The sequence below is a fragment of the Pinus tabuliformis genome, chromosome X, assembly GCF_031772625.1.
Source record: "Pinus tabuliformis cultivar Carrire ecotype Pingquan chromosome X, CPIR1, whole genome shotgun sequence".
Lineage (NCBI taxonomy): Eukaryota > Viridiplantae > Streptophyta > Pinopsida > Pinales > Pinaceae > Pinus > Pinus tabuliformis.
Window position 1 is genome coordinate 1,245,992,273 of NC_142308.1, and position 12,553 is coordinate 1,246,004,825.

The following is a 12,553-nucleotide window of genomic DNA, read 5'->3' on the forward strand; positions in this document are numbered from 1 at the left end:
TGGTCACAGAGCTCCGATCTTGCATTACGCACCTAGTTGCCTGGGTTGATGGTTAGCAAGTATGCTTGATGGTACCTAGAGTGGTTGAAAGCTTTATTCCATCTTAGTCCCACCCGAATAGATTGCCCTAGTCAGGAATCTAGTCAGTGGCATCGTGTGTGCCTAAACTCTTTATGGTTCATGTGTTTTGAGATCTTCCATGTACTAGTATATGTATGTATGAATACCTCCCTAGTTAAGAGGAAGTGTTGAAGAATGCAACTAGGTTCAGTCTTCATAATTGTATTTGAGTCATGATGAAATATATTTATCAAAAAAATATATATATATATATATATAGATATATATATATATATATATATATAGATATATATATATATATATATATATATATATATATATTATTATTACTATGACTTATTAAAGCATGGATTTCATGCTTGGGTCATCATGTTTTTAGGTCAAAGTCCCCATTGAGGACTTTTAGGTTTTATATTGAGTCATTAGAGTCATTGTACATTTTATGAGACCCTTCTTGGGCCTTGGAATCGTGTAAAAAGAATTATTATTGAGTAAAATAGGTCATTTGTCACCTCCACACCAAGTTGTCTCTTACCTGATCAAGTCGGCCTACATGAAGGTAATTCGAACCCCAAAAAAGGCTATATATACAGTGCAGTTCGACTCATTTGGTGCACTCACTCACACAAGTTCGATATCCAAAAGGAGGCAGCATAAAAGTAAAAAGTTGCAAAAGGAGGAGAATTACAGGGAAAGTCAAGATTGAAGTTTTGGGGCCATCTATCTCTCACACGTGTGAATTTACTGGGCTACTACTAGAAGATCGAAGTTGTTGTTGCCGGGTCGAATTTGTTGTTGTTAGGTCGAAGTTATTGCTGCTAGGTCGAAGTTGTTGCTGGAGGGTTACCATCTGCAAAAGAAAGGAAGGGCTAACTTGGCGATTGGAGGAACTCTGTTTCTAGGTCAAAGAGTCTTGGATTATCTCGTGAAACTATTGAAGGAAGAGTTGTTGACTGGGTTTTCCCCCAGATAGGGGTTTTGCCCTGGCTATCTACCTACATCTAGTGTCTTTGATCTTTGTGCTATGGTTTTGGTAATTGCTTGATGAACTAAGATAAAAAAAGAACTAAAGAAAGTTAATAAGAACGTAAGATTATCACAAGTAATATCAAGATAAAGAAAATCTTTCTACCTTTCTGATTTTCTAACACTTCAAAAGTAGAAAGGGCCTCTTCTAGGCCGACTTTACTGGCAGGCCAACTTGGTGTTGGGAGTCAAAAAATGACACTTTAAAATTAAATTTAATACTTCTTTCTTAATAAAATGTGCCCATAAGGGTCTTATGCATATGACAAGGATTTTATTGACTCAATAAACCCTAAAGCATGAAGAACATGCTTGACCTAATTGACAAAATAAAAATAGAGCATGAAACCCATGCTTTCAAAATTATATTTTCTCTTTCTTTTTGTTTTTACAATAAATATATAATGATACGAGTACAATAACAATTATGAAAACCGAGCATAGTTACATTTCTCAACAGATCCAAATGTTGATGTGGATCTTAATTACATGGATTCAGACATATTTGATGATATGTAAATGTAATTTATTATGATGCTTTAAATTTTTGAACAATGAACATTGAATACCATAATATGCCATATGATAGTAGACTACCAGTCATAGTTCATTTTGTACTTTGTACTATGTAGTGTGCATTATTAAATGTGGTGATTTTGTTTTCATGTTGATGATTGAAATTTGAAACAAAAACTTGATGATATGTTGAATGTTATAATAATCACTAATGATGAGACAATGTTTATGCTAAATTGATGATGATGATTTGTTTATGTTGAATTCATGATGATGATTATGTATTTTTAGACATAGAATCTATATTCTAAAAGATGAATGGTAGTATGAAATTCTTATTTTGTTATATGTGTGTGTGTGTCGTTTCCTTGTTGTATCGTATCCAGATTTTTTGAAAATTTGTCGTATCCATTTCAAACCTCGTATCGGTATTCTTTCCCATATCCATTTTAGTGCAACTTAGCTTGTGGCGTTATGGAGATATTTGGATGCATTTTGATGTTTGGAGTTGATTTTGGATATTCTTTTGAGCTATTCTTTGTCTAATGGATGGAAACCTCGCATGTTATCTTGTAAGTGCACTCTATTGTTGAATATCTATTCTTGATGTGTAATGTATGGAACTATTGATTCTAGGTTATGCTAAATTGTGCCCTAATTTGTTGAAGATCAATTTTTAAATGTTATCTAGATGAATGTTGTGTGCATTACTCATACATTGTTGAAAAGTGTAACTAGGTTTGGTCTTCATAATGACATGTAAATATGATTTTATGTAATGAGATGTAAATAAGAAAAATGAAATTATTTTATTGAATTGCTTCATCGGTTTCATGAGCAAGGATTTTGTTTTTGAGTCAAGACTCTCATTGAGAGTCTTTAGGATTTATTTATCATCTAGTCATAAAATGTAAGAGTCATTGTCATGTAATGGAGTCATGTTACACTTTGTAAAAGGTCATCTTGTCTATGTAAAAGTATCCTCCAAGAACTTGTCACCTAACCTCTTCAAGTCGGCCTAAAACGATGAAAGAATATGCTAGAACAAGTCGGCCTAATCTCCCGCTGTCAAGTCGGCCTAAAGATCGAGTGAAGATGTGTATAAATAGTCTAACTTGGCCTCATTTGTAGACACACAATTTAGACAAGTAATTCAATATAATTTCAGCTAGAAAAGTGTGAAAACAAGGCAAAAGAAAGGTACGAAGAGAGGACTAGAAAGAAGTGCGAAGAAGAGGCAAAAGGAAGGTGCGAAGAAAAAGAAGTTTCTTCTGGGCATACGAAGAGGAATCTTTTGGGTATGCGAAGTAGAATCCTTCTGGGTATGCAAAATAGAATTCCTCTGGGATCTACGAAGTATGGTTTCTTCTGGGATAGCGAAGGAAGGAATCTTCTAGGGCAGCAAAGGAAAGACTCTTCTAGGTAATCAAAGTAGAGACCGAGTTTCTCTATAAAAGACCTAGAGACCGAGATTCTCTAGGGAAGTTGTGAAGGTGCAATGGAAAAGGATAGAGACCGAGTTTCTCTAGAAGGAGCCGAAAAGGAGCAGTTCTAGATCAAGAAGAAAGGCGAAGGAAGGAAGAGGCAAAGCATCAAGGTTGGTGACAAGGTTCTTAAGAGGATACTAGAGTCAAGGGTCTGTGTCAAGGTCTTGGTACTTATCCATTGAAGATCTAGAAGAAGAATTTTGATCGGTTTTCCTCTCAAGAGGTGAGAGGTTTTGGCCCTGGTTAAAGAAGCCTACATATTGTACCACTTGTCTTTTATGCATATTGGTAATTGTCTTGATGAAAGAACACATTAATAAGCTAACGAAGAAAAGACTATAAGATTAAGAAGTAAAAGTGCTTCACAAGCAATTATCAAGAAGAGAAATTTTTAACTCTAAATGCCCTAGATTTATCAACATGGTATCAGAGGTTAGGTGTTAAAGACAAGAAGGGGCAGTGAAAACAAGCTGACACACAAGAATCGATCTTCAAAGAAAGCATCAAAGTAAGTCAAAGGCTATCAATGAGATCAAGATCTACATCAAAGAAACCCTAGATCGAAGAAGGCAAAAAGAAAGACCGAAACCCTAGAAGCACTTCAGATATCATCACATCATCAAAGGAGTGAAAGCTCTTCAATTCAAGAAGGATCATGAATCAAGCTCTCTCTCATCAATCACTCAAGAAGAAGGCCCTCTATCAACATCGAGATTAAGGAGGAAGCAAGCAACAATCTTACAAGTAAGTCTATGACTATATATGATAATATCAAAATGTCTTTTTGCAAGGAAAGCAATAAATTGGTTGGGGTTGTAAATTTCCTTGCATGGAAGAAAAGAACTGACCTAAATCTCATTGAGAATGAGGTCATGGATCACATTAAGGGATCAATAACCCAGCCCCCAAAAGAAGATACTCAAGCTCATGCTAGATACATGAAGGGGGAAGTGAGAGCCCAAAGGATTCTTATAGAATCTATAAAAGGCTCTCTAATACCATACGTATTAAAATTTGAAAATGCAAAAGCGATATATGACAAACTGGTAGAGTTGTTTTCCATAAGTACCGCAGGAGAAGTAATCTCCTTAAGACAAGAACTCTACAAATTGAAGATATCCAAGGAAGATGGAATATCCTCATACTTCATGAGGATATCAAAAATTCGAGATCAACTACAAAAACTAGGAGAAGTTATGTCTGATCGAGAGATGACCACAGTGGTACTAAATGCACTACCGGAAGAATGGGGTAACTTCACTTCAAGTCTATATGGGAAGAAAGAGACTACTCCATTTCAAGATCTATGGTCACTCTGTAAGATTGAAGAAACCAGACTGAAGGCAAAGATTGATGTCGGACCAAGTGAGCAGAATCAAGCATATGCTACAATGACAAGAATAAAAGGAAAATTTGGAAAGTTCATTCCTCCAAAGAAAAGGAAGAACATGGATAAGGTAAGATACTATGGATGTCATGAACTTGGGCATTATAAAAAAGATTGTCCTAATCATAGTAAGGACAAGAGGAATAGGGAAGAAGTACACATTACTAAAGAAGTGAAAGAACCTGAGTCAAAGAAGCCTAAGAATGAAGAAGTAAAAGATCTCTACTATGACTAAGATGATCTTCTTCTCTAGAAGGTACTTTCCACTTGTAAATAATAGATAGGGTGCAGTTTAAATAAGATAGGATGCATCAGATTAGAAAATAGCATGATAGAAGCATTAGTAGTAAGAGCTCGTGACATGAGAAGCAAAAAGTATGTCTGGTACAAATCCTACTGATTACAAGGAATAGGAAGCTCTTAGTAAACCTCATTGATACTTATAGAAAGAAGCAGAGGTCATCATCAACTGGGATCATCATAGTCAATAAAGGAAACATTTGCCAAGTAAGGATATGGCAGATCCTCAAGTTTCTCTGATGGAATCCTTGTCAAAGGATTCACCGGTCTAGAAAGGACGCAAAATGTTTTCTTCAAAAATTCCAACTTGTGGGATTCAAGGGATGATGGTATAATGACATAACAGGAAAGTAGGATAAAGTCCTTTCGAATGAAGCTACTACAGGAAGTTTGGATGACCGAAAGAAAGATGAGGTATGTATGCTTGCATAGATTATTATGAAAGTCATGTCATATGGTTGCAAATAATATGGATCACTATTTCCATCCTGGGAAATATGATCAAGAAAAGAAAGGATCTCCTCCTCCGAAAGATTGCAACAAAAGCACAAGTCACACTAGATGAAATCAACATAGTATATATTCTCATATGAATCATGAGGAAATTGACTACAATCAAGGAACTATGATTGGAAGCTCCTGGGAATAAAATGTGTGACAAAAGAAAGGAAGAGATTGGAATAATATGCAACGAAGGAAGAAGGCATTCAACATCTGAAGTCCAAGAAGATTTGACTAGAAGATCTCCCAAAAAGATGTGAAGACTTTGATGGAAGTCAGAAAAAGATAGAGACCCTTGACAATGGATATCTATGGGAGATGTGTCAATCTGCATGCAGGATGTTGATACTTACAAGAAGATGTCATGGTGAAAGATCATCACAAAGGTAATTTTGAGTTGAAGTGTTCATTGATTATTTTTTAACTAACATCTGGTTGGGCTTATGTAGGACTGTCGAAGGGAAGATTTGTAAATGACTTCCAAGCAGATCATATAGAAGTAATGTCCTTCCGAAATATGGCATGAAAGCAGAATGACATGAAGCAAAGCCAGATGGAAAATCTGATGGATCACTTTCTGATAAGTTGAGGACATGACTGACTCATGGATAAAAAGTGATGGATGATATGTGCCCTATGTAGAAGTTCCCAAAGATGAAGACTCCTTGATGAAGAAGAAATTCATGACATCATAGGAAGGAGCTCTTCGAGCAGTTGGTTGTTTCAGGATCTCCACATGAGGAGTTGCGGTAGGTCCCTAGTTGAGAGGGAGCCTGAAAAGAAGTTTCTTACTTGGAAGAAACTTGGAAATTCCTAAGCAAGAAGCTTAGGTACATTCCTTTGTGATAAGGAATGAGTACATTCCTTTATTGGAATATGTCCTCCTAGTTTGAAAAAGAGAGATAGACATGTTGTTCTGATCTTCACCTGGGAAGACAGAATGGAGGATTGTGTAATCATTTGGCATCCGATACTCTTTGGGGATGAGATAGGGCATCCCATGGAAGAGTAGTCGTGGAGAACTGATATTCTTTGAGGACTGGGGAGTCCAAGATAAGAATAGTTCTCATGGAGCATATCCTAAGTGAACCCGAGTGGGATATGTTCCTAGAGAGACAATGATGAGTGTGTCTATAAATCATTGGTCTCGCTAGCATTGGGCTCAATATCTTGTGGAGAGATGGAGTTGTTAGTCAAGGCCTTGCTATATAACAATGTTGGTTGATATGATGCTATACAAATGAGTTACAAGTCTGAATCCTTACCATGAGATATTCTTCATATTGAGAAAGTACAAGTACCATTATGAATACCTCCCTAGTTAAGAGGGAGTGTTGAAAAGTGTAACTAAGTTCAGTCTTCATAATGACATGTAAATATGATTTTATGTAATGAGATGTAAATAAGAAAAATGAAATTATTTTATTGACTTGCTTCATGGGTTTCATGAGCAAGGATTTTGTTTTTGAGTCAAGACTCCCATTGAGAGTCTTTAGGATTTATTTGTCATCTAGTCATAAAATGTAAAAGTCATTGTCATGTAATGAAGTCATGTTACACTTGTAAAAGGTCATCTTGCCTATGTAAAAATATCCTCCAAGAACTTGTCACCTAACCTCTTCAAGTCAGCGTACAAAGATGAAGAAATATGCTAGAACAAGTCAGCCTAATCTCCAGGTGTCAAGTTGGCCTAAAGACCCAGTGAAGACGTGTATAAATAGCCTAAATCGGCCTCATTTGTAGACACGCAATCCGGACAAGTAATTCATTTGATCTCGGCTAGAAAAGTGTGAAAACAAGGCAAAAGAAAGGTACAAAGAGAGGACTAGAAAGAAGTGCGAAGAAGAGGCAGAAGGAAGGTGCGAAGAAAGAGAAGATTATTTTGGGCATACGAAGAGGATTCTTCTGGGTATGCGAAGTAGAATTCTTCTTGGTATGCAAAGTAGGGTTTCTTCTGGGATAGCGAAGGAAGGAACCTTATGGGGTAGCAAAGGAAAGACTCTTCTGGGTAATCAAGGTAGAGACCGAGTTTCTCTATAAAAGACCTAGAGACCAAGATTCTCTAGGGAAGTTGTGAAGGTGCAGTGGAAAAGGATAGAGACCGAGTTTCTCTAGAAGGAGCCAAAAAGGAGCAGTTCTAGATCAAGAAGAAAGGCAAAGGAAGGAAGAGGCAGAGCATCAAGGTTGGTGACAAGGTTCTTGAGAGGATACTAGAGTCAAGGGTCTATGTCAAGGTCTTGGTACTTATCAATTGAAGATGTAGAAGAAGAATTTTGATTGGGTTTTCCTCTCAAGAGGTGAGAGGGTTTCGCTCTGGCTGAAGAAGCCTACATATTGTGTCACTTGTCTTTTATGCATATTGGTAATTGTCTTGATGAAAGAACACATTAATAAGCTAACGAAGAAAAGACTATAAGATTAAGAAGTAAAAGTGCTTCATAAGCAATTATCAAGAAGGGAAATTGTTAACTTTGAATGCCTTAGACTTATCAACATACATAACATTTGATAAATTGTTCTAGTGGTGAACTCCTAGTACCTCTCGCACAAAACTCTATTTTTCCATTGATGGGTAAATGCTAGAAATTTGATTGCTAGGGCATCAAATTTCAGCCTCCTTAGGAACAATTTTGGCTAATCTGTATCATCCTAGACTCAATATTCCCAAGAGGCAAGGCACTTGTCCAAATTGTTGGTGATCATTCTTATATTCCATATTTTCTCTCTTAAATTTGGCCCTTTTAAGGCTAAGTTAGGAAATTAGGGCTTGGTGTGAATCCCTAGGCAAGAGGAATTTTGGTGGTTGGAGTGCCTAAACATCAAGAGAATAGTATTTGCCTAAAATCTATCCATTTGTTAGGCATCCACTTCAATTTCATCCATAAATTTCCTTGCCCTAGTTGTTTGCCCAAGAGAAGAAACCCTAGTTCCCCTTCAACTTAAGGGCTTCCTTGAAGGTTTCATGAGCCTTGGTATCGCTGGTATACATTGTAAAAAACCTTTTCTCCTAGTCTTGACTTTTGGTTACTCCAACAATTTATCAAATCCTAGGTCTTGTGCCCTTGTTTCTAGGTCTTTTCATAGAAAGCGAATCACTTTCTTGTGAAGCCTTGTGACTTTCTTAAAGAATCCCTAGTAATATCATTACGCACATTAACCCTGGAATACCTATTATAACTTAAAAGTGATCTCTCTCCTGCTGGGACTCCTCCCATTGATGAAAATTCGTAAAGAACAAGGGGTTTTGGTTGTGGTGACAATGGGCCACTACCCCATTGTTGCTTCTTGGTCTAGTTTATACCTTGTAGGGTTTCCCTCTCCAAGGCCTGCTAGATTTTGCAGCAACCGGAATCTCAGCAGTGCTTTTATTCGATAAATCTGCAGTTCATAAATTTACAACAATTGATTTGTTAGGTAGCAAATTGCCAGTAATTGTGGCTAATAAAATTAATAGTCATGCTATCAAAGAATTTTCCAAGCAATGATGCAGCTAGCTCATGAGAAATCCACTTGCACAATAAAAATGAGAAATCCCCTATACTTGTTCTCACCATCACAACGGCGGAAAGGCCTTCGGAAGCAAAACCTAGTAGTGATGGTTGGGAGCTAATTATACCATAACTAGAACTACATTGATGAATGAAGACTGAGCCCCAAGGATCATGATCACCCCCACTGTTGGTGTATATACACCATGTAGTTACGTTTACTAGGGTTAGTGATCTAATCACCATACATATTTGGTGTATTACTGCTTGTTAGGTGAACAATCCAACAACCCATATTGAATGTTGGGCTCTTTCCAATCTGTTATAAATATGGGTGATCTCCTTGTCATTAAACAACACATATACAACAGATTTAATATTTCTATCAGTTCAGCTTCATTTGCCGTTGTTCTGTTTTGCGTATGGAGTTCAAGCTCATGTAGCATCCTGGTTAGCATTCCTTGTTTTTAAACATGGTATCAGAACGTGGAACATGGAGTTTTTGCCATTGCTTTTTTTTTAATTGGTGTCAGTCAGTGTAGCATGTCCTGGTCATTGCTGTCATCGCTGCTTGCGTTGTTGGCAATGGACGGATTGTTGTTGCATTGGTGGCGGCCTCCTCCTTCCCGATTGCAAGGTTTGGCTATTCCGGCCAAAATTGGCACTTCTTGCCCTGAGTTTGCGTGAGAGCATGTTCACTGTCGTTTGCTCCATTGTCTGGTTTTCAAATCAGAGATCATGTGTTTTGGGTATCCCTAGCCTTTGTCTTTGACATGGCCCTTTAATTACATAAAGAGTTCAATTCTCTTTGCGTGAGCAGTTCAATCTTTGCTGCAATGAGTTTAATAATTGCCCTTGTCCTCAACTGTCTGCCCACAAAAAATCTCATCTTCCGGGGACTGTGGAGCCCTTGCAACTTATTTTTTGTGTTGGTTGTGGAGTCATGGTGTTGGTTGTTTCTTCCTCATATGCTCCTGAGTAGATAAGCATTTTAGCTCTGGTTTTGATGTTCTAGCAGCGTGTCGACAATCATGGCAGACTCAGAAGCCAAGAAAGTCGGCAATGTTCATGGCCAGCCACTGATTGGTTTCGTTCATTATTCGGAATATATGAGTCTGACTAAAGAAAGCGGCAAGGCTCTGTTTCTGGTTCATGGGAAGGCTCGGTGTGCTCTCTTTCCACTGCAGTGGTTACTTCAAGCATCATCCAGCAGCGTTGTCGTGTCTTAACCTCATCCTTGCTCAGATCCAAGCTTTGTTGGGATTTGCTCGTGACTGTTTGCAGCAGTCACATGTGGATCTTCTGTACTGGAGTGACAACTCATCTTTGCTTAGTCTATCTGTTTGGAGTTCTTATGAGGATCTTTGATGGTGTTGCATGCTTGCGGTTACTTGGCCCTCTTTAGAGTTTTGGTCATACCTCCTATATTGAGCTTTCAGCCTCCACAGGCCTCATTGCTCTTTTGATGGTTGATGGTGTTTGCTTCTACTTGAAGCCCTCGTTTTGGTTCATACTCAACACCAGTCTTTTTGGAACATTCATGTGGTAATTGTCAATGGTTTCCATTCTTGTGCCTTTACAACCAATTCTCTTCCACTTCAGAATTCAACCATGTTCATTGAAGTTATTTGGCCCTCTTTTTCAGAGATTTGGTCTTACTTCTTGATTGGAGCATTCAACTTCCGCAGACCTCATGCTCTTGCCTTCCAATGCATCTTTGTGAGATCTTCTTTAGTTTCAGCTCCAAGGTGTTTTAGCATTTGGTGTTACTCCCTTCCAAGAGCCTCATTCTAGTCTTTTTGTCAGCGTTCATCCATATAACATTTTGTACATAGGCACCTACCATTGAGATTTAACGTTTTTTTTTCGTACTTCCCCAAGTTGCACTAATAGAAAGGAGGGTGTTGGTGTAGATACACCATGTAGTTAAGTTTAGTTAGGACAATGATCTAATCACTGTCGATATCTTGGTAGGTGAACTAACAACAACCGTATTTAATGCTGGGCTCGTCCCAGTTTATTATGAGTGATCTTCTTGCAATTAAACAACACATATACAACAGGTGTGATATTTCTGTCAGTTCTGTTTTTCTTTTTTGGCTGTTGTTCTGTTTTGTGCATGGAGTTTAAGCTCGTGCGTGATCCCGGTTAGCGTTCCTTGTTTTTAAACAACCCCAAACCCGAATTATAATTTAAGGAAGGAATCATCCATGGAATGTGCACAAAAATTTGAAATTCGCAAAATCTTAACCTGAGTTTAACAAGCTATAGTTGGTTATGACGGTCTCCAGAATAAAAATGAATCCTACCTGATATTCCCATTCGGCAGCCACGGCCTTGGACAATGCCAGGGTAGGCAACTTAAGAGGCGTCTTGGTGGGCGTTTTCAGCGTCCGATAATCCAGCATTATAGTCCACCCATTCCCATCGTCCGCTTGCCTTGTGGTCACATTCTTATAAAACCTCTTCCCTATGATGGATCCAGCGGCTGCAGACAACGGAATTGTAGCGGATGAATCGCCAACAGCTGGTGGAGGGGTATAGATGACGTCCGAATTATTATCTTCCTTTGAATTTGCAGCATCTTGATCAGAAGAAGATGATGGCTCGGCCGCTGCTGTGCTATCATTTTGAGAGTCCGAAAGGGGGCGTTGGAGACGTCGAATGGGCTTGCAGGCTGATATGTTGGAGAGCTTCTGCCAGGCGGATATGCTTCTGACTAACATTTTGTAGCGTGAGAGAAGCATTCTCAGAATATCGGTGGCCAAATCGGCGAAAACACTGGCCCTGGGTTTTAAGGGTTTAACGAAGATGTTTTCATTAACGATTTAGCGATGTTTCCACGATGGCATATGCATCCTTTAGGTTCTCTTGGTTACAGGGACATATCCCGCCTCTTGGTTCCAGTGGCAGATACTTCGTTGCGTTATTCGTATGTGAAAACCAGCGGATTGTTTAGTGGTTTTTTGTACAAACTAAACAAAATCTTGACGGCCGCATTAAGATTATTGAAAACGCTTTACCGGAAATTCTATATACATCCAGAAAAACGTTGGATACGAATTGATATTGAAATGATCTATTTTAGGATACGGGGAAGAGTGAGTTAGATTGTAAATGTAAATTTTAAGTTAGTGGGAAGTCCATCTTTAGTAGGAAATTTTTATGATTTAGTAAGGATTGAGATGCTTTCGGGAGACAAATACTTATGTAAAGAGATTATTTTTAAGATAATCAAATACATACGATTATTTTTAAGATAAATCAATACATACGTAATTTTCAATGAAGTATATGGAATTTTCTCAAGAATAAAGGAAAAATTAAGATAATTAAGGCAATTCTCAATGGAGCATTATATAATAATGAGATATATAAGGAAATGTTATCATTATGGAACCTTTATTTTTTTTTGCAAAATCACAACAAGCTAAATCTCTTGTCAACAATTTTAACTCTAAACAAAACTATGTGAGACCTATTTCCTATGTATTTGAGCTATTGCTTCCTCAACACATTAATTATTCATAGAACACCATAATGAAAGCAAAAAAATAACTTTCTTCCTTAGAAATGCACTTGTTAAACTAACTTTTGCACACCTCCAAGTCACTTTTAGAAAGTTGTTTACTTGAAACTAAGTATAAAGTGGAGATATAGTGGTTATCTTTGTGTCATGTTTTTATTTATTAAAATTTCTTTTTAAAATATATATAATTTATCTTTGAACGCTCTCAAATGTTATATAAGAGTAATTGATGAAATAT

The 12,553-nt window shown here is 37.5% G+C and overlaps 1 protein-coding gene across 1 annotated transcript in view; it reads right to left on the bottom strand.

Annotated features, from left to right (window-relative positions):
- The window catches only part of LOC149144487 (uncharacterized), a 169,903-nt gene extending 158,089 nt beyond the window's left edge, over positions 1 to 11,814 (bottom strand). The window contains exon 1 of the mRNA XM_089448125.1: positions 11,096 to 11,814. Coding sequence (XP_089304251.1) covers positions 11,096 to 11,533 — 438 coding nt within the window. The 5' untranslated portion in view covers positions 11,534 to 11,814. The remainder of the gene's footprint in view (positions 1 to 11,095) is intronic.
- Between the last annotated feature and the right edge of the window lie 739 nt (positions 11,815 to 12,553).